We start from the raw sequence: 23,030 nt of genomic DNA, 5'->3' as shown, positions 1-23,030 counted from the left end.
TGAAACGCCACACCACACTTATTACACGTTTATAACACGCTTATACGCCATAAAAAAATTATTACACATTTATAACATGTTTATAACACGCTGACACGCCACAACACAATTATTACACGTTTATAACACGTCTATAACATGATTACACGCCACAAAAAAATTATTACACGTTTATAACACGCTGACATGCCACAACACACTTATTACACGTTTATAACACGTTTATAACGCGCGGAAACTCCACAACACACTTATTACACGTTTATGATACGCTGATTCGCCACAACAAACTTATTACACGTTTTTATAACACGTTTATAACATTCTGACACACCACAACACACTTATTACATGTTTATAACACTTTTACATGCCACAAAACACTTATTACACGTTTATAACATGCTTACTCACCACAACAAACTTATTACACGTTTTTATAACACGTTTATAACATGCTGACACACCACCACACACTTATTACACTTTTATAACACGCTGACACGCCACAACACACTTATTGCACATTTATAACATGCTGACACGCCACAACACACTTATTACATGTTTATAACATGCTGACACGCCACAACAAACTTCTTTCATGTTAATAACACGTTTATATAATGCTGACACGCCACAACACACTTATTACATGTTTATAACACGCTGACACGCCACAACACACTTATTACACGTTTTTAATACGCTGACATGCCACGACACACTTATTACACCTTTATAACATGCTTACACGCCAAAACACACTTATTACACGTTTATAAAACGCTGACATGCCACAACAAACTTACTACACGTTTATAACACGTTTATAACACACTCACATGCCACAAAATACTTATTACACATTTATAACAAGCTGAAACGCCACAACACACTTATTACACGTTTATAACACACTGATACGCCACAAAAAATTATTACACGTTTAGAACAAGTTTATAACATGCTGGCATGCCACAACATTCTTATTGCACTTTTATAACACACTGACATGCCACAACACACTTATTACATGTTTATAAAACGCTGACACGCCACGACACACTTATTACACGTTTATAACACACTGACATGCCACAACACACTTTTTGCACGTTTATAACACGTTTATAATACGATGACACGCCACAACAAACTTATTACACGTTTATAATACGTTTATAACATGCTGACACGCCACAACACACTTATTACATGTTTATAACACACTGACATGCCACAAAACATATATTACATGTTTTTTACACTCTGACACGCCACAACACTCTTATTACACGTTTATAACACATTTAAAAGATGCTGACATGCCACAACACACTTTTTACATGTTTCTAACATGCTGACAAGCCACAACACACTCATTACACATTTATAACACGTTTATAACACGCTGACATGCCACAACACACTTATTACATGTTTATAACACGCTGACACGCCACAACACTCTTATTACACGTTTATAACACATTTAAAAGATGCTGACATGCCACAACACACTTTTTACATGTTTATAACACGCTGATAAGCCACAAAACACTTATTACACGTTTATAACACGCTGACATGCCACAACACACTTTTCACATGTTTTTAACACACTGACACGCCACAACACACTTATTACACCTTTATAACATGCTGACACGCCACAACACACTTATTACACATTTTTAAAACGCTTACACGCCACAACAAACTTACTACACATGTATAACACATTTATAACACACTCACACGCCACAAAACACTTTTTACACGTTTATAACACGCTTATACGCCACAAAAAAATTATTACACATTTATAACATGTTTATAACACGCTGACACGCCACAACACAATTATTACACGTTTATAACATGTCTATAACATGATTACACGCCACAAAAAAATTATTACATGTTTATAACACGCTGACATGCCACAACACACTTATTACACATTTATAACACGTTTATAACGCGCGGAAACTCCACAACACACTTATTACACGTTTATGATACGCTGACTCGCCACAACAAACTTATTACACGTTTTTATAACACGTTTATAACATGCTGACATTCCACAACACACTTATTACATGTTTATAACACTTTTACATGCCACAACACACTTATTACATGTTTATAACACGCTGACTCGCCACAACAAACTTATTACACGTTTTTATAACACGTTTATAACATGCTGACACACCACCACACACTTATTACACTTTTATAACACGCTGACATGCCACAACAAGCTTTTTACATGTTTTGTAAAACGCTGACACGCCACAAAACACATATTATATGTTTATAACACGCTGACACGCCACAACAAACTTATTTCACGTTTATAACACGTTTATATAATGCTGACACTCCACAACACATTTATTACATGTTTTTAACACGCTGACACGCCACAACACACATATTACACATTTATAACACGCTGATTCCTCTCAACACATTTATTACACGTTTATAACACGTTTATAACACGCTGACATGCCACAACACTCTTATTACATGTTAATAACACGCTCACAAGCCACAACACACTTATTACATGTCTATCCCTCCCGTTGTCCTTGGTACTCAGCGCACGCCCCGTGTCCTTGTGCCGGGTCGCACAGACCCGCTCTCCAAAACAATGCCAGGTATCAAAGTCATCATGGGAGAGCGCAGCCTCCTCGCATCCTCTTCTTTCTCTCTTTTTTTTTTTCTTTCTTTCTTTCTTCCCGCCGTCGTCGTCCTCTGTACTCGGGTCACACGGACCCCGGTCCTCTTTACTCGGGGTCACACGGACCCCGGTCCTCTGTATTCAGGTCACACGGACCCGCGCTCTGGGGCTGAGAAGACTTGTTTCACGCTGGGCAGTACAGGACGGCGCACCCTCCGCATATGTATCTCCGGGAGCGACGGCAGACTTTTTGCGTTTTGCAGTCTTTCTTGTAGGGGCAGAACAGACACCTCTTCCTCTTTCTGTCGGGAACGGGATCCGTCGCGGGCCGGGAAGAAGAAGAAGTAGAAGAAGAAGAAGAAGAAGAAATACAAGTAGTACTAGAACTAGAAGTAGAAGAAGAAGAAGAAGCTGCGACCCCGTCGCTTGGGCTTGTTCTTTGTGATCGTGCTGAGAAGGGTGTGTTTCCTCTCGCTGTGAGCTCGTAGGAAGTTAAGAAATTGTCGCGGGTGACATTACGACCCGTCAGACCCTCGGTCACGTCAAACACCACGCGCGCGGCCTGATCCTTCTCCGAGCCCTTCGTCATCTTCGTCGTCGTCGCGGCGGAGGTGGTGGCGGCCCTGGCGGCTGCGGGCTTCCCGGTGTAAACCTGCATTTTCCAAGCGTAGCTGGATCTGGCGTCGCAGGCTACCCACGTCTTGATCCCATACTTGGCGGGCTTGTTCGGCATATACTGTCTAAAAGGACATCGGCCTAGGGTTTCGGCTGCGAAAGATGTTAGAGAGCGGAGCGTGGGGGGGGGGGGGGGGGGGGGGGGGGGACGAAAGAAAGAAAGAAAGGCAAAGGACAAAAACAAAATAACTTTATTTTATGGGAATAAAAAAAAAAAAAACAATTTAAAAATAAAACTTTTGTTTTAATTCATGTCATTTGTTTTATTCGTTCATATTATTATTATTACTATTATTATTTTTTATTTTTTTATTTATTTTTTTTTTCATTTGAATCGGCGTCAGACCTCTGAACCGAACCAGCTTCTTGTCCACCGTGACGTGAGGGCCCGGGTTGTAGAGGGTCGGCAAGCGCTCGGCCCACGTGTCCCAGAGCTTCCTCGCGGCTGCCAGTTTGTCTGAGGCGCGCCTCTCCGCTGTCGTCTCGTGGTCGTCAAACCGCAGCAGCTTCAAGTAAAGGTGAAAGACTTTGAGCGACATGGTGGCTTGGACAATCGCCCGCCCACTTTCCGCGTCCCACAGGCTGGCGGTGGCCTCGCCTCGGGACCTGTACGCGCCGGCGAGGACGAGCAGACCCATGTAGGCGCGCAGGTCGATCTCGTCCATAGGCCTCCAGCCATCTCCGTGTTTCCTGAGACCCTCGCGATTTGTCTCCTCCAGGATGATTTCGTCTATCTCCGACGTGAGGAAGAGGCGGAACGTCGAGACGACGTCTCGGGCGTCGGAAACCGCCAAGACCGTGGGTCCCGGGGGCCAGGGCCGCCGCCACTCCTGCTCCCGCTCCAGCAGCCGCTGTTGTCACCACGGGGCCGTTTCGCACGGCGTAGAGGACCAAGTTATTTTCCCATTTCTCGACAGGAATGTCTCCCTTTCTCCTCCTCCTCCTCCGTCTCGTTTTCCTTCCCCTTCTCCTCCTTCTTCTTCTACATCTACGTCTACGCCTACGTCTACATCTTCTTCTTCTCCTTCTTCTCCTTCTCCCTCGTCAGAGTCGGAGCGAGGTCGGGGGTGGATCTCTCCTGGGACCTCTCGGGCGAAGAATTGCCTCGCGCGGGAGTCGTCGTCGTCGTAAGCCGCGACCGGTCGCCTCACGCTCAGCTTCTCGTCTCGTCGTCATTTCGTACGGGGCCCTGCGGCAGAGACATCGTCGGCCGTCGCTCGCCTCACCTTCTCCCGTTCCCCATCCTCTTTTCGCTTCATCCTTTCCCCACTCTCCTCATCCTCCTTCTCCTTCTCCTTCTCCTCCTCCTTGTCCCGCTCGCCCTCGTCCTCCCACTCGTCCTCGTGCTCCTCGCGGTCGGTTTCACCGCTACTTTGGACGCCGTGTTCTCTCCGGAAAATGCCAGAGGGGATTTGTCGCGGGTCGGGGAGACCCGGTGCTGACGACCGACTCGTATGTCCGGTTTCGTGTGACCTTTGTTATGAGGAAAGATTAAAACGAAAAATAAAAAGCTGCTCTGAGAAATCCGGTGTTTTCTCATGTCATCTCTCCCTATATTCTTGCCGCGTTCGGAGTCGCGAATGAAGTCGACGGCACCTGCCACACGTGTACACCGTACGCGCGTTACGGACCTATGGACCGCCGCGGGCCTTCGGGGTCGCCTCGACCTGGAGGATAACGCAAGGGGTACGGAAAGGCGTGCCGCAGGCCTTCGGGGTCGCCTCGACCTAGAGGATAATGCGAGGGTTATAGACATTTTGAAACCATGTTGAAGAGGGTCATTTTCGACCACCGGTACAAAAAATCGTATGGGCTTGGTATGAAAAAAATGAGATTTTGGTCCAAAATTTTTTTTGCTTAAAAATACTTCTAAACAATCTCAAATGCATCAATTAGTCACTTCTGAGGTATTTCAGACATTTTGAAACCATTTTGAAGAGGGTCATTTTTTTTGACTGGTACAAAAAAATCATAAGGGCGTGGTCTGAAAAAAAATTAGTTGTTGGTCCAAAATTTTTTTTGCTTAGAAATAGTTCTCAATTATACCAAAGGAATCATTTAGTCACCTTTTAGGTATTTCAGACCTTTTGAAACCATTTTGAATAGGGTCACTTTCGACCATGGGTACAAAAAATGAAAAAAGATGAGATTTTGGTCCAAAATTTGTTTTGCTTAAAAATACTTCTAAACAATCCTAAATGCATCAATTAGTCACATTTGAGGTATTTCAGACATTTTGAAAAAATTTTGAAGAAGGTAATTTTTTTCCAGTGGTACATAAAATCGTAAGGGAAAAAATTAGATTTTGTTCCAAAATTGTTTTTTATTAAAAATACTTCTAAATTATTCCAAATGCATCCATTTGTGAGATTTGAGGAATTAAAGACATTTTGAAACCATTTTGAAGGGGGTCATTTTCGACCACCGGTAAAAAAAAAAAATAGTAAGGGATGAAAAAAAACGTATGAAAAAAAATGATATTTTGATCCAAAATTTTTTTTACTTAAAAATACTTCAAAACAATCCCAAAGGCATCAATTAGTCACCTGTGAGGTATTTAAGATATTTTGAAACTATTTTGAAGAGGGTCATTTTCCACCACCGGTAAAAAAAATCGTATGGGCGCGGTATGAAAAAAAAGAGATTTTGGTCCAAAATTTTTATTGCTTTAAAATAGTTCTAAACAATCCCAAATGCATAAATTAGTCAGCCAGTAAAACTAAAAATTTTGCTTAAAAAATATTCTAAAAAATCCCAAATACATGAATTACATACCTGTGAGGTATTTCAGACATTTTGAAACCATTTTGAAGAGGGTCATTTTCGAAAACTGGTACAAAAACTTGTAAGGGCGCAGTATGAAAAAATATGAGATTGTGGTCCAAACTTTTTTTTGCTTTAAAATAGTTCTAAACAATCCCAAATGCATCAATTAGTCACTTTTGAGGTATTTCAGACATTTTGAAACCATTTTGAAGAGGGGCATGTTTGACCACCGGTACACAAAATTGTAAGGGCATGGTATGAGAAAATATGAGATTTTGGTCCAATTTTTTTTTTTACTTAAAAATACTTCTAAAATATCCCAAAGGCTTCAATTCATCACATCAAAGGTATTTCAGACATTTTGAAACCATTTTGAAGAAGGTCATTTTTTACCACTGGTAACAAAAAATCGTATGGAAAAAAATGAGATTTTGGTCCAAAAATGTTTTTGCTTAAAAATACTTCAAAACAATCCCAAAGACATCAATTAGTCACATGTGAGGTATTTCAGACATTTTGAAACCATTTTGAAGAGGGTCATTTTCGACCACCGGTACAAAAAATCATAAGGGCGCGGTCTGCAAAAAAATGAGATTTTGGTCCAAAATTTTTTTTGTTTTTAACCCTCGCGTTGTCCCCCGGGTCAAGGTGACCCAGTGGGCCGCAAATGTGCCTTTTCATATGTATGTACAGTACAGGCCAAAAGTTTGGACACACCTTCTCATTCTTTGCATTTTTTTTATTTTCATGACTATTTACATTGTAGATTCTCACTGAAGGCATCAAAACTATGAATGAACACATCTGGAATTATGTACTTAACAAAAAAGTGTGAAATAACTGAAAACATCTCTTATATTCTAGTTTCTTCAAAGTAGCCACCCTTAGCTCTGATGACTGCTTTGCACACTCTTGGCATTCTCTTGATGAGCTTCAAGAGGTAGTCACCTGAAATGGTTTCCTAACAGTCTTGAAGAAGTTCCCAGAGATGCTTAGCACTTGTTGGCCCTTTTGCCTTCACTCTGCGGTCCAGCTCACCCCAAACCATCTCGATTGGGTTCAGGTCCAGTGACTGTGGAGGCCAGGTCATCTGGCGCAGCACTCCATCACTCTCCTTCTTGGTCAAATATCCCTCACACAGCCTGGAGGTGTGTTTGGGGTCATTGTCCTGTTGAAACATAAATGATGGTCCAACTAAACGCAAACCGGATGGAATGGCATGTCACTTCAGGATGCTGTGGTAGCCATGCTGATTCAGGTTGCCTTTAATCTTGAATAAATCCCCAACAGCGTCACCAGCAAAGCACCCCCACACCATCACACCTCCTCCATGCTTCACGGTGGGAACCAGGCATGTAGTATCCATCTGTTCACCTTTTCTGCGTCGCACAAAGACACGGCGGTTGGATCCAAAGATCTCAAATTTGGACTCATCAGACCAAAGCACAGATTTCCACTGGTCTAATGTCCATTCCTTGGGTTTCTTGGCCCAAATAAATCTCTTCTGTTTGTTGCCTCTCCTGAGCAGTGGTTTCCTAGCAGCTATTTGACCATGAAGGCCTGATTCACGCAGTCTCCTCTTAACAGTTGTTGTAGAGATGTGTCTGCTGCTAGAGCTCTGTGTGGTATTCATCTGGTCTCTAATCTGAGCTGCTGTTAATTTGCGATTTCTGAGGCTGGTGACTCAGATGAACTTATCTTCAGCATCAGAGGTGACTCTTGGTCTTCCTTTCCTGGGGCGGTCCTCATGTGAGCCAGTTTCGTTGGAGCGCTTGATGGTTTTTGTGACTGCACTTGGGGACACATTCAAAGTTTTTGAAATTTTCTAGACTGACTGACCTTCATTTCTTAAGGTAATGATGGCCACTCGTTTGTCTTTACTTAGCTGATTGGTTCTCGCCATAATATGCATTCGAACAGTTGTCCAATAGGGCTGTCAGCTGTGCATCAACCTGACTTCTGCACAACACAACTGATGGTCCCAACCCCATCAATAAGGGAAGAAATTCCACTAAGTAACCCTGATGAGGCACAGCTATGAAGTAAAAACCATTTCAGGTGACTACCTCTTGAAGCTCATCAAGAGAATGCCAAGAGTGTGCAAAGCAGTCATCAGAGCAAAGGGTGGCTACTTTGAAGAAACTAGAATATAAGAGATGTTTTCAGTTATTTCACACTTTTTTGTTAAGTACATAATTCCACATGTGTTCATTCATAGTTTTGATGCCTTCAGTGAGAATCTACAATGTAAATAGTCATGAAAATAAAGAAAATGCGAAGAATGAGAAGGTGTGTCCAAACTTTTGGCCTGTACTGTACGTATGGTGCCATTGCTTACTACATTTGCAATTCTGAAAACAGAAGGGAGGGGGGTATAGGGAGAGATGACACAAACACTGGATATCACAGAGCAAGCTTTATCTTTATTATTATTATTATTTTTTCTCTTTCCTTGTAACAAAAATGTAACACAAAAACTAGACGTCCAACTCAGTGTCAGCACCGGGTCTCCCCGACCCGCCTCACTTCGCCATAGAAAGGGTCATAAAAAGGATAGGAGGAGGATTAGGAGGAGGCATCACGCTGGACAGTTGTACTGCGGTTTGGATAAACCACTCTCAGTTGGAAATTTTAGCACTTGGCTCATTCCTGAGATGAGTCATTCAGCAGTTCAGGTTGGGATGAAGCTTGGGAGTTGGTTAACATGGTCGGACTTTTGGAACACGGTCGGACTTTTGGAACACGGTCGGACTTTTGGAACATGTTCGGACTTTTGGAACACGGTCGGACTTTTGGTTCTTTCACGGTCGGACTTTTGGAACGCAGTCGGACTTTTGGTTCTTTCACGGTTGGACTTTTGGAACACTCTCAGTTGGATGATTTCATTCCTGAGATGAGTCATCCAGCAGTTCAGGGTGGGGATGAATCACGCTTTGTCTCGGGGTTGGATATCTCGGTTGGAGTTTTAGCACTTGGCTCATTCCTGAGGATGAGAACAGCAGCTGCACCAGCACACACACACACACACACACACACACACACACACACTCCTTCCCTAGTAGCTGTGTACAGTTGGATAAACTTGTGACTTTGACTCAGAAAACCCTGTCATGCTTTGTCTCCGGGTTGGATAAAAACCTCTCGGTTGGAGGATTTCATTCCTGAGATGAGTCATCCAGCAGTTCAGGGTGGGGATGAATCATGCTTTGTCTCGGGGTTGGATAAAAAACTCTCGGTTTGGAGTTTTAGCACTAGGCTCATTCCTGAGGATGAGAACAGCAGCTGCACCAGCAGCTCAGGGAGGAATCGAGTGACTCACCACCCTCACCCCCACATTCCTTCCCTAGTAGCTGTGTACAGTTAGATAAACTTGACTTTGACCCTGTCTGTTAGGATTATGTTCCCAAAGTCCGAACGGTCCAGAAAACACACTCCAGGAAAGGAAGGGGAGACACGGACAGACACGAAAGCGGGAGTGAAAAGAACACCAGACAAAAGGAAAGAAAAGCAAAAAAAAAAAAACTGAAAAGATACTAGAGCCTCTCCTCCTCTCAAAATCGCAGGGTCTCCCCGACCCGCATCGCTTCGCCTTGTTCTCCTCGTCTCAGTTCGACTTTCCACACACACAAAAAGCCGGAGGAGGACACGGACGGACACGAAAACGGGAGGAGCGGGATAGGACACACAGGTGAGTATGAAGACGCAGGCTCCGGGAGGAGGATGAGGACGAGGGGAAAGATACAAGACTCTGGGAAAGGAAAGGAAAGGAAAGGAAAGGAAAGGAAAGGAAAAAAAAAACTGACAATACGACAGCCTCCCCTCCTCTCATAAGCTCAGGGTCTCCCCGACCCGCATCGCTTCTCCTCGTTCTCCTCGTCTCAGTCCGACTTTCCCCGCAAAAGGCAGAGCAGGACACGCAAAACGGGAGGAGCAGGATAAACACACAGAAGTGAGTATGAAGATGCGGGTGGTGGGAGGACGAGGAGGAAGAGGGAAAGAAGGAAGGAAAACAAAAGCGCGGGCTCCCGTTCTCATAAGCCTCGGGTCTCACCGACCTGCTTCGCCTCGTCCTCCTCGTCGCAGTCCATCTTCCTCAAAGCGGGAGGAGTGGGGTAAACGCACAGAGGTGAGTATGAAGATGCTGCATGCACCCGGAGGAGAAAGACAAGGGATACGAGAAATGACTCTGGGAAAGGAAGCCTCCTCCTCCTCATTGGCACCGGGTCTCCCCGACCCGCCTTGTTTCACCCGGTTCACCTCGTCTCAGTCTCAGGAGGAGAACGCACGGATAGGTGAGTCTGATGAGCGGAAAGGAACGTACTAAAATTACTTTCCTTCCTCTGCTACTCCTTCCACTGCCACCTTACTCAACCGTAGCATGGCAAAATAAAAAAAGCCCACGGCCTGCAGCCATGACAGCTCGACATTTCACCGCTCAAAGGTTCCTACGAGAGTTTCTTTCCAGCTCACCGTGCGAGGATGATGAGCACGAGGGGGACCGTCGGAGAGAGCGACAGCGAGAGGAGGACGAGGCAACTGCGACGGCAGCTGGGGAAAAGTGATCGGGGGCGACAGGGGCGAGACGGGGACTCACAATGTGAGAACGTGGGACGGTCGGGGCCCGCGCACGATCTCTCCGCCGACACGCGTCTGTCCGCCAAAAAAGTCCTAGGACAGACCCGGCGCCACAGATGTCGTAGGAGCGAGGACGAACAGGAGGAAAGGCCAAAGCGGATGCGAGGCAAAGACCCCCAGGTGAGGTGAGATGAGGACGAGGACGAGGATGAGGATGAGGATGAGGATGAGGACGAGGACGAGGACGAGGACAAGGACGATGAGGAGGAGGAGAGCGAGACACAACGGAGGGAGCGACAGTGAGAGGAGAGAAGGACGAGGCAACTGCGATAGCAGCTGGAGAAAAGCGATAGGGAGCGAGAGGAAAGAGACGGAGGCCCAGAGCGGGAGGATGATCTCTCCTCCGGTACGCGTCTCTCCACCAAAATGGTCTTAGGACAGACCCGGCGGACGTCGTAGGAGCCAGGACGAACAGGAGGAAAAGACAAAGCGGACGCGAGGCAAAGACCCGCGGGTGAGGCGAGATGAGGATGAGGATGAGGACGAGGACGATGAGGAGGAGAGCGAGACACGACGGAGGGAGCGACAGCGAGAGGAGAGAAGGACGAGGCTACTGCGACGGCAGCTGGAGAAAAGCGATAGGGAGCGAGAGGAAAGAGACAGGGGGCTGGAACGTAAGGACGATCTCTCCTCCGGGATGCGTCTCTCCGCGAAAAGGGTCCTGGGAGAGACCCGGCGCGAGGGACGTCGTCGGAACGACGACAAACAGGAGGAAAAGACAAAACGGGTAAGTAAGAAGCAGGAAGAGGAGGAGGAGGATGATGATGAGGAGGAGGAGGACGAGGAGGAGGACGATGAGGATGAGGAGAGCGAGACACAACGGAGGGAGCGACAGCGAGAGGAGAGAAGGACTAGGCAACTGCGACGGCAGCTGCTAAGGCAGCCGCTACGGCATCCGGAGGAGAGCGACCGGGAGGCCGAGGGTCCAGATGTACGAGAAGGGGACTCGGAACAGGAGAACGCGAAACGGCTGGCGTCCGCAGACGATCTCTCCTTCGAAACCCACCTTTCTGCCAAAGGGTTCCTAGGAGAGCCCCGACGCGAGGGACCTGTGTCTGAGGGGGAGGAGGAGGACGAGGAGGTGGAGGATGATGAGGAGGACGAGGAGGATGAGGAGAACGAGGAGGGAGAGAATCACCGACCTTGCTCCGACTCTGAAGAAGAAGAAGAAGAAGGAGGACAAGGAGAAGAAGTAGGAGGAGAAGGAGAAATCCTTCACGTTGCACCAGAGACGTTCCCGTGGAGAAACAGCAAAATAACTTGGTCCTCTACGCCATACAAAACAACCCCGTCGCAACGACAACAACAACAAGAGCAGCGGGAGCAGCAGCCGCGGCAACCCTGGCCTCCGGGACCCACGGACCTGGCGGTTTCCGAGGCCCGAGACGTCATCTCGACGTTCTACCTCTTCCTCACGCCGGAGATAGAAAAAATCATCCTGGAGGAGACGAATCGTGAGGGTCTCAGGAAACACGGAAGAGACGGATGGAGGCGTATGGACGAGATCGACCTGCACGCTTACGTGGGCCTGCTCATCCTCGCCGGCGTGTACAGGTCCCGAGGCGAGGCCACCGCCAGCCTGTGGGACGCGGAGAGCGGGCGTGTGATTTTCCGAGCCACCATGTCGCTCAAAGTCTTCCACCTTTACTCGAAGCTGCTGCGGTTCGACGACCACGAGACGAGAGCGCAGAGGCGCGCCTCGGATAAACTGGCCGCCATCAGAAAGCTCTGGGACGTGTGGGTCGAGCGGCTACCAGCCCTATACAACCCGGGCCCTGACGTCACGGTGGACGAGCAACTGGTTCCATTCAGAGGTGCGATGCTGACAATTTAAGATGATGAACATAAAAATAAAAGTTAATTTTTTAAATCATTGTTTGAATAAAATAAAGTAATTTGGTTTTCTTTCTTTTCTTTCTTTCTGTTTCTCTCTTTCTCTCCGACACCCAAGGCCGATGTCCCTTTAGACAGTATATGCCGAGCAAGCCCGCCAAATACGGGATCAAGTCATGGGTGGCCTGCTACGCCAGGTCCAGCTACGCTTGTAAAATGCAGGTTTACACCGGGAAGCCCGCCGCTGGAGGACGGGAACGGGGTACGGGAGCGACAAAGGGCTCGGAGAAGAATCAGGCGACGCGCGTGGTGCTGGACGTGACCGAGGGTCTCACTGGTCGTAACGTCACCTGTGACAATTTCTTCACGTCCTACGAGCTCGCGGGGAGGCTCCTCCGCGAGAGGAACAACACCCTGCTCAGCACGATCAGAAAGAACAAGAAAGTTACAACGCCTTCGTGATATGGAGAGAGCTCAACCCTAGCTGGTTGGCTGGCAAGCGCAACAAGAGGAGGGTGTTTCTCGAGCAGCTGGGGAAGGCGCTCGTGGCTCCGCTCATCGAGCGGAGGCCTCGCCTGCCGAGCTCCGAATCGGCCACGTCGGTCGTGAAGGCGGTCAGGCGGGCGGCGGCGGAGGCTGGGGACACTGAAAGAGAAAGAGGAGGAGGAGGAGGACGGGTTGTTTCTGCTGCTTCTTTTTCTTCTTCTTCTTCCTGTCCTGTGACGGATCCTGTCGTGAAATCCGTGATCCCCGACAGCAAGAGGAAGAGATGTCAGGTCTGCCCCTCCAAGAAGGACTGCAAGACGCGCAAAGTCTGCCGTCGCTGCCAGAGATACATATGCGGAGGTTGCGCTCTCCTGCACTGCCCGGCGTGCGACGAGTCGTAATCGGCCCTGGAGCGCGGGTCTGTATGATGATGACCCCACCGCGGGGTTGGGACAACGGGACGGACGCTGTGAGGATATTTTTTATTGAAGCGTTCAAAGGTGCAACGTGAGGAGGAGAGAAAAAAAAAAGAAAGAAAGAAAGCAATAAAGAAATAATAAGGTGGATACCAATGTTGAGTTTTATTTCTGAGTCTCACAGTCATTTTTTTTTTACCCGGTTTATGTTGCCTCAAATTTTATTTTACCCAGTCTGTTTTCATCCAGTTTTCAACCAGTTTCAACCCTGAGGACACACACATCTTATCAAACGTATTGAAGCATAGTGCAACATGAGGAGAAAAAAAAAAAAAGAAAGAAAGCAAAGAAGAAATAAAGTGGATACCAATGTCGAGTTCTGAGTCTCACAGTCTTTGCCCAGGTTTATGTTGAGTTTGTGCCTTATTTATTTTTTTACCCAGTCTGTTTCCATCCAGGTTTCAACCAGTTTCAACCCTGTATGTCTGAGGACACACATACAAGTAATATATATCAAACGTTATATTTTTATTGAAACGTACAAAAGTGCAATGGGGGTTGGGGGGGAGGAAAATTATTGTCTCTGTTCTTCTTGTCGGAAAACTTGGGCTTCTTTGTCCTGCTCCCGGTCCTCCCCAAGGCCCCTCTGCCTGTGAGGCTGCTGTGTGAGGCTGCTGTTCATTGCTGTCTGATATAAAGGGAAAAGGGTTTGCTCCGTCCGAACATAGGAAGCTCCGATCAGTCTAAGAAGATCCGACCAGCATAGGAAACTCCGACCAGCACAGGAAACTCCGACCGAGCATAGGAAGCTCCGATCAGTCTAAGAAGCTCCGACCAGCATAGGAAACTCCGACCGAGCACAGGAAACTCCCACCAGCACAGGAAACTCCGACCGGCAAAAGAAACTCCGACCGGCATAGGAAACTCCGACCGGCATAGGAAACTCCGACCAGCAAAGGAAACTCCAAACAGAATAGGAAACTCCGACCGGCACAGGAAACTCCGAACGGCATAGGAAACTCCGAACAGCATAAGAAGCTCCAATGCCCAGTACCCGGGAGGCCTGTGTGTGTGTGTGTGTGTGTGTGTGTGTGTGTGTGTGTGGAGGGGGGGGGGGGACTGCGCTCTGCTCTACTGCCCAGTCAGAGTAATGAGTCATCCAGGACCTTGGAATGCGGGTCTGTTAGACCTGGCTGTAGGAAACTGCATGTGCCCTGAGTATGAAGGGCAACACAAGGGTAATGCAAAAAAAATTTTGGACCAAAATCTCATTTTTTTTCATACCACGTCCTTACGATTTTTTGTACCGGTGGTCGAAAATGACCCTCTTCAAAAGGGTTTCAAAATGTCTGAAATACCTGTCATGTGACTATTTTATTCCTTTGGGATCATATAGAACTGTTTTTAAGCAAAAAAAAATTTGGACCAAAATCTCATTTTTTTTCATAACGCATCCTTACGATTTTTTGTACCGGTGGTTGAAAATGACCCTCTTCAAAAGGGTTTCAAAATGTCTGAAATACCTCACATGTGACTATTTTATGCCTTTGGGATTATTTAGAAGTGTTTTTAAGAAAAAAAAAAAATTGACCAAAATCTCATTTTTTTCATACCGCGTCCTTACGATTTTTTGTACCGGTGGTCGAAAATGACCCTCTTCAAAAGGATTTCAAATTGTCTGAAATACCTCACATGTGACTATTTGATGCCTTTGGGAATATTTAGAAGTTTTTTTAAGGAAAAAAAATTTTGGACCAAAATCTCATTTTTTTTCATACCGTGTCCTTAAGATTTTTTGTACTGGTGGTTGAAAATGAACCTCTTCAAAAGGATTTCAAAATGTCTGAAATACCTCACATGTGACTATTTTATGCCTTTGGGGTTATTTTGAAGTGTCTTTAAGAAAAAAAAAATTGGACCAAAATCTCATTTGTTTTCATACCGCGTCCTTACGATTTTTTGTACCGGTGGTCGAAAATGATCCTCTTCAAAAGGGTTTCAAAATGTCTGAAATACCTCACATGTGACTATTTTATGCCTTTGGGATTATTTAGAAGTGTTTTTAAGATAAAAAATAATTTGGTCCAAAATCTTTTTTTTTTCAAACCGCGTCCTTATGATTTTTTATACCGGGTGTCGAAAATGACCCTCTTCAAAAGGGTTTCAAAATGTCTGAAATACCTCACATTTGACTATTTGATGCCTTTGGGATTATTTAGAAGTGTTTTTAAGCAAAAAAAAAATTTGGTCCAAAATCTTTTTTTTTTTTTTCATTCCGCGTACTTATGATTTTTTGTACCGGTGGTCGAAAATGACCCTCTTCAAAAGGGTTTCAAAACGTCTGAAATACCTCACATGTGACTATTTTATGAGTTTGGGATTATTTAGAAGTTTTTTTAAGCAAAAAAAATTTTGGACCAAAATCTCATTTTTTTTCATACGGCGTCCTTATGATTTTTTTTACCGGTGGTCAAAAATGACCCTCTCCAAAAGGGTTTCAAAATGTCTGAAATACCTCACAGGTGACTATTTTATTCCATTGAGATTATTTAGAAGTGTTTTTAAGAAAAAAAAGTTTGGACCGAAATCTCATTTTTTTTCATACCGCGTCCTTACGATTTTTTTGTACCGGTGGTCGAAAATGAGCCTCTTCAAAAGGGTTTCAAAATGTCTGAAATACCTCACATGTGACTATTTTATGCCTTTGGGATTATTTAGAAGTGTTTTTAAGAAAAAAAAAATTGGACAAAAATTTCATTTTTTTTCATACCGCGTCCTAACGGTTTTTTGTACCGGTGGTCGAAAATGACCCTCTTCAAAAGGGTTTCAAAATGTCTGAAATACCTCACATGTGACGATTTGATGCCTTTGGGAATATTTAGAAGTTTTTTTAAGCAAAATAATATTTGGACCAAAATCTCATTTTTTTTCATACCGCGTCCTTACGATTTTTTGTACCGGTGGTCGAAAATGACCCTCTTCAAAAGGGTTTCAAAATGTCTGAAATACCTCACGTGACTATTTTATGCCTTTGGGATTATTTAGAAGTGTTTTTAAGAAAAAAAGTTTGGACCAAAATCTCATTTTCTTTCAATCCGCGTCCTTACGATTTTTTGTACTGGTGATCAAAAATGACCCTCTTAAAAGGGTTTCAAAATGTCTGAAATACCTCACATGTTACTATTTAATGCCTTTGGGATTATTTAGAAGTGTTTTTAAGAAAAAAATAATTGGACCAAAATCTCATTTTTTTTCATACCTCGTCCTTACGATTTTTTTTACCGGTGATCGAAAATGACCCTCTTCAAAAGGGTTTCAAAATGTCTGAAAGACCTCACATGTGACTATTTGATGACTTTGGGATTATTTAGAAGTGTTTTTAAGCAAAAAAAAAATAGGGACCAAAATCTCATTTTTTTTTTCATACCACGTCCTTACGATTTTTTTTATACCGGTGGTCGAAAATGAACCTCTTTAAAAGGTTTTCAAAATGTCTGAAATACCTTACATGTGACTATTTTATGCCTTTGGGAGTATTTAGAAGTGTTTTTAAGCAAAAAAAAAATTTGGACCAAAATCTCACTGTTTTTTCATTCCGCGTCCTTACGATTTTTTTTTACCGGTGATCGAAAATGACCATCTTCAAAAGGGTTTCAAAATGTTTGAAATACCTCACATGTGACTATTTGATGCCTTTGGGATTATTTAGAAGTGTTTTTAAGTAAAAAAAATTTTTGACCAAAATCTTATTTTTTTTACATACTGCGTCCTTATGATTTTTTGTACCGGTGATCGAAAATGACCCTCTTCAAAAGTGTTTCAAAATGTTTGAAATACCTCACATGTGACTATTTGATGCCTCTGGGATTATTTAGAAGTGTTTTTCAGTAAAAAAAAAAAAATGTACCAAAATCTCATTTTTTTCATACCGTGTCCTTACGATTTTTTTTTTTACCTGTAGTCGAAAATGACCTCTTCAAACGGGTTTCAAAATGTCTGAAATACCTCACATGTGACTATTTGATACCTTTGGGATTATTTAGAATTGTTTTTAACCAAAAAAAATTTTGGTAAAAAATCTCATTTTTTTTTCATACCATGTCCTTATGATTTTTTGTACCGATGGTCAAAAATGACCCTCTTCAAAAGGGTTTCAAAATGTCTGAAATGCCTCACATGTGATTATTTTATGCCTTAGGTTTATTTAGAAGTGTTTTTAAGCAAAAAAAATTTTGTACCAAAATCTAATTTTTTTTCATACCACGTCCTTACGAGTTTTTATACCGGTGGTCGAAAATGACCCTCTTCAAAAGGGTTTCAAAATGTCTGAAATGCCTCACATGTGATTATTTTATGCCTTAGGTTTATTTAGAAGTGTTTTTAAGCAAAAAAAATTTTGTACCAAAATCTAATTTTTTTTCATACCACGTCCTTACGAGTTTTTATACCGGTGGTCGAAAATGAACCTCTTCAAAAGGGTTTCAAAATATCTGAAATACCTCACATGTGACTATTTGATGCCTTTGGGATTATTTAGAAGTGTTTTTAAGCAAAAAAAAAAATTGGAACCAAAATTGAATTTTTTTTTTCAAACTGTGTCCATACGATTTTTTTTACCGGTGGTCGAAAATAACCATCTTAAAAAGGGTTTAAAAATGTCTAAAATAACTCACATGTGACTATTTGATGATTTTGGGATCATTTAGAAGTGTTTTTAACCCTTGTGTTGTCCTCCAGGTCAAGGTGACCCAGTGGACCGCAAACGTGCCTTTTTTCATAACCCTCGCGTTCCCCCCCCCCCCCCCCCCCCCCCAGTCAGTTTTTTTTTGTCAAAAAAAACTGACAATACGACAGCCTCCCATCCTCTCATAAGCTCAGGGTCTCCCCGACCCACATCGCTTCTCCTCGTTCTCCTCGTCTCAGTCCGACTTTCCCCGCAAAAGGCAGAGCAGGATACGGACGGACACTCAAAACGGGAGGAGCGGGATAAACACACAGAAGTGAGTATGAAGACGCGGGTGCCGGGAGGACGAGGAGGAAGAGGGAAAGAAGGAAGGAAAAACAAAAGCGCGGGCTCCCGTTCTCATAAGCCTCGGGTCTCACCGACCCGCTTCGCTTCGCCTCGTCCTCCTCGTCGCAGTCCGTCTTCCTCAAAGCGGGAGGAGCGGGGTAAACGCACACAGGTAGAGTATGGAAGATGCTGCATGCGCCCGGAGGAGAAAGACAATGGATACGAGAAATGACTCTGGGAAAGGAAGCCTCCTCCTCCTCATTGACACCGGGTCTCCCCGACCCACCTCGTTTCACCCGTTTCACCTCGTCTCAGGCTCAGGAGGAGAACGCACGGATAGGTGAGTCCGATGAGCGGAAAGGAACGTACTAAAATTACTTTCCTTCCTCCGCTACTCCTTCCACCGCCACCTTTACTCCACAGTAGCACGGCAAAATAAAAAAAATAAATAAAAAAAAAGCCCACGGCCTGCAGCCATGACAGCTCGACATTTCACCGCTCAAAGGTTCCTACGAGAGTTTCTTTCCAGCTCACCGTGCGAGGACGATGAGCACGAGGGGGACCGTCGGAGAGAGCGACAGAGAGAGGAAAGGAGGACGAGGCAACTGCGACGGCAGCGACAGGGGCGAGACAGGGACTCGCGACGTGAGAACGCGGGACGATCGAGGCCCGCGCACCATCTCTCCGCCGACACGCGTCTCTCCGCCAAAAGGGTCCTAGGACAGACCCGGTGCCACAGACGTCGTAGGAGCGAGGACGAACAGGAGGAAAGGCCGAAGCGGATGCGAGGCAAAGACCCGCGGGTGAGGCGAGATGAGGACGAGGACGAGGATGAGGACGAGGACGAGGACGATGAGGAGGAGGAGGAGGAGGAGGAGGAGAGCGAGACACAACGGAGGGAGCGACAGCGAGAGGAGAGAAGGACGAGGCAACTGCAACGGCAGCTGGAGAAAAGCGATAGGGAGCGAGAGGAAAGAGACGGAGGCCCGGAGCGGGAGGACGATCTCTCCTCCGGTACGCGTCTCTCCGCAAAAATGGTCTTAGGACAGACCCGGCGCCACGGACGTCGTAGGGGCCGCGACGAACAGGAGGAAAAGACAAAGCGGGCGCGAGGCAAACACCCGCGGGTGAGGCGAGATGAGGACGAGGACGATGAGCAGGAGGAGAGCGAGACACGACGGAGGGAGCGAAGGCGAAACGAGAGAAGGACGAGGCTACTGTGACGGCAGCTGGAGAAAAGCGATAGGGAGCGAGAGGAAAGAGACGGGGGGCCGGAACGTAAGGACGATCTCTCCTCCGGGACGCGTCTCTCCGCCAAAAGGGTCCTGGGAGAGACCCGGCGCGGGGGACGTCGTCGGAACGACGACAAACGGGAGGAAAAGACAAAACGGGTAAGTAAGAAGCGAGAAGAGGAGGAGGATGAGGAGGAGGAGGATGACGACGAGGAGGACGAGGAGGAGGAGGACGATGAGGATGAGGAGAGTGAGACACGACGGAGGGAGCGACAGTGAGAGGAGAGAAGGACGAGGCAACTGCGACGGCAGCTGCTAAGGCAGCCGCTATGGCATCCGGAGGAGAGCGACCGGGAGGCCGAGGGTCCAGATGTACGAGAAGGGCACTCGGAACAGGAGAACGCGAAACGGCCGGCGTCCGCAGACGATCTCTCCTTCGAAACCCACCTTTCTGCCAAAGGGTTCCTCGGAGAGCCCCGACGCGAGGGACCTGTGTCCGAGGGGGAGGAGGAGGAGGAGGATGAGGAGGACGAGGAGGACGAGGAGGGAGAGAATCACCGACCTTGCTCCGACTCTGAAGAAGAAGAAGAAGAAGAAGAAGAAGATGAAGAAGAATCTCAAGAAGAATCTCAAGAAGAATCTCAAGAAGAAGAAGAAGAAGAAGACATAGTAGAAGGAGGACGAGGAGAAGGAGAAGCTGTAGGAGGAGAAGGAGAAATCCTTCACGTTGCACGAGAGACGTTCCCGTCGAGAAACGGGAAAATAACTTGGTCCTCTACGCCGTACGAAACAACCCCGTCGCAACGACGACAACAACAACAACAACAACAACAACAACAACAAGAGCAGCGGGAGCAGCGACCCTGGACTCCGGGACCCACGGCCCTGGCGGTTTCCGAGGCCCGAGACGTCATCTCGACGTTCTACCTCTTCCTCACGCCGGAGATAGACAAAATCATCCTGGAGGAGACGAATCGCGAGGGTCTCAGGAAACACGGAAGAGACGGATGGAGGCGTATGGATGAGATCGACCTGCATGCTTACGTGGGCCTGCTCATCCTCGCCGGCGTGTACAGGTCCCGAGGCGAGGCCACCGCCAGCCTGTGGGACGCGGAGAGCGGGCGTGCGATTTTCCGAGCCACCATGTCGCTCAAAGTCTTTCACCTTTACTCGACGCTGCTGCGGTTCGACGACCGCGAGACCAGAGCGGAGAGGCGCGCCTCGGACAAACTGGCGGCCGTCAGAAAGCTCTGGGACGCGTGGGTCGAGCGGCTACCGGCCCTCTACAACCCGGGCCCTGACGTCACGGTGGACGAGCAACTGGTTCCATTCAGAGGTGAGATGCTGACGATTTAAGATGATGAACATAAAAAAAAAAAAAAAGTTAATTTTTTTAAAAAATCATTGTTTGAATAAAATAAAGTAATTTGGTTTTTCTTTCTTTCTTTCTTTATTTCTTTCTTTCTTTCTTTCTTTCTTTCTTTCTTTCTCTCTCTCTTTCTGTCCGACACCCAAGGCCGATGTCCCTTTAGACAGTATATGCTGAGCAAGCCCGCCAAATACGGGATCAAGTCGTGGGTGGCCTGCGACGCCAGGTCTAGCTACGTTTGGAAAATGCAGGTTTACACCGGGAAGCCCGCCGCCGGAGGATGGGAACGGGGTACCGGAGCGGCGAAGGGCTCGGAGAAGAATCAAGCGACGCGCGTGGTGCTGGACGTGACCGAGGGTCTCACCGGTCGTAACGTCACCTGCGACAATTTCTTCACGTCCTACGAGCTCGCGGGGAGGCTCCTCCACGAGAGGAACAACACCCTGCTCGGCACGATCAGAAAGAACAAGCCCGAGCTCCCGCGCGCCCTGCTCGAGCTCCGGGGGAGACGGGTCCTCTCCTCCAAGTTCGCTTTCACGCCCGACACCGCGCTGGTGTCCTACGTGCCCAAGAAAAACAAGAACGTGCTGTTGCTCAGCACGCTCCACGCGCGGGCCCCCGAGGTCCGCTCGGACGGGAAGCCCGCTATCGTCTTGGACTACAACGCCAATAAAGGCGGCGTGGACACCCTGGACAAAGTCATGGGCTCCTACAGCTGCAGAAGGATGACTAAGCGATGGCCCCTCGTAGTCTTCCACAACATCGTCGACATGTCTGGTTACAACGCCTTCGTGATATGGAGAGAGCTCAACCCCGGCTGGTTGGCCGGCAGGCGCAACAAGAGGAGGGTGTTTCTCGAGCAGCTGGGGAAGGCGCTCGTGGCTCCGCTCATCGAGCGGAGGCCTCGCCTGCCGAGCTCCGAATCGGCCGTGTCGGTCGTGAAGGCAGTCAGGTGGGCGGCGGCGGAGGCTGGGGACGCTGAAAGAGAAAGAGGAGGAGGAGGAGGAGGACGGGTTGTTTCTGCTTCTTTTTCTTCTTCTTCTTCTTCTTCCTGTCCTGTGACGGATCCCGTAGTGAAATCCGCGATCCCCGACAGCAAGAGGAAGAGGTGTCAGGTCTGCCCCTCCAAGAAGGACTGCAAGACACGCAAAGTCTGCCGTCGCTGCCAGAGATACATATGTGGAGGTTGCGCTCTCCTGTACTGCCCGGCGTGCGACGAGTTGTACTCGGCCCTGGAGCGCGGGTCTGTATGATGATGACCCCGCCGTGGTGTTGGGACAACGGGAGGGACGCTGTGAGGATATTTTTCATTGAAGCGTTCAAAAGTGCAACGTGAGGAGGAGAAAGAAAAAAAAAAGAAAGAAAGCAATAAAGAAATAATAAAGTGGATACCAATGTTGAGTTTTATTTCTGAGTCTCACAGTCATTTTTTTTTACCAGGTTTATGTTGCCTCAAATGTTATTTACCCAGTCTGTTTTCATCCAGTTTTCAACCAGTTTCAACCCTGAGGACACACACATCTTATCAAACGTATTGAAGCATAGTGCAACATGAGGAGAAAAAAAAAAAGAAATAAAGCAATAAAGAAATAATAATAAAGTGGATACCAATGTTGAGTTTTATTTCTGAGTCTCACAGTCATTTACCCGGTTTATGTTGCCTCAAATGTTATTTTACCCAGTCTGTTTTTTCAACCGGTTTCCACCCTGAGGACACATCACGTATTTAAGCATAGTGCAACATGAGGAGAAAAAAAAAGAAAGAAAGCAATAAAGAAATAAAGTGGATACCAACGTTGACTTTTATTTCTGAGTCTCACAGTCATTTTTATTTTTTACCAGGTTTATGTTGCCTCAAATTATTTTACCCAGTCTGTTTTCATCCAGTTTTCAACCAGTTTCAACCCTG

The 23,030-nt window shown here is 46.4% G+C and overlaps 1 protein-coding gene across 1 annotated transcript; it reads left to right on the top strand.

Annotated features, from left to right (window-relative positions):
- Positions 1-19,987: 19,987 nt before the first annotated feature.
- Positions 19,988-22,364, top strand: LOC115416754 (piggyBac transposable element-derived protein 4-like; the record flags this gene model as incomplete). Its single annotated transcript, XM_030130610.1, has 4 exons — positions 19,988-20,027; positions 20,456-21,088; positions 21,269-22,073; positions 22,218-22,364. Coding segments are annotated over exons 1-4 (1,625 nt in total), but the record flags the coding sequence as incomplete, so codon positions are not given.
- Positions 22,365-23,030: the final 666 nt, after the last annotated feature.

This window comes from Sphaeramia orbicularis, unplaced genomic scaffold, assembly GCF_902148855.1.
Source record: "Sphaeramia orbicularis unplaced genomic scaffold, fSphaOr1.1, whole genome shotgun sequence".
Lineage (NCBI taxonomy): Eukaryota > Metazoa > Chordata > Actinopteri > Kurtiformes > Apogonidae > Sphaeramia > Sphaeramia orbicularis.
This window is presented reverse-complemented; position numbering and strand designations above follow the sequence as displayed.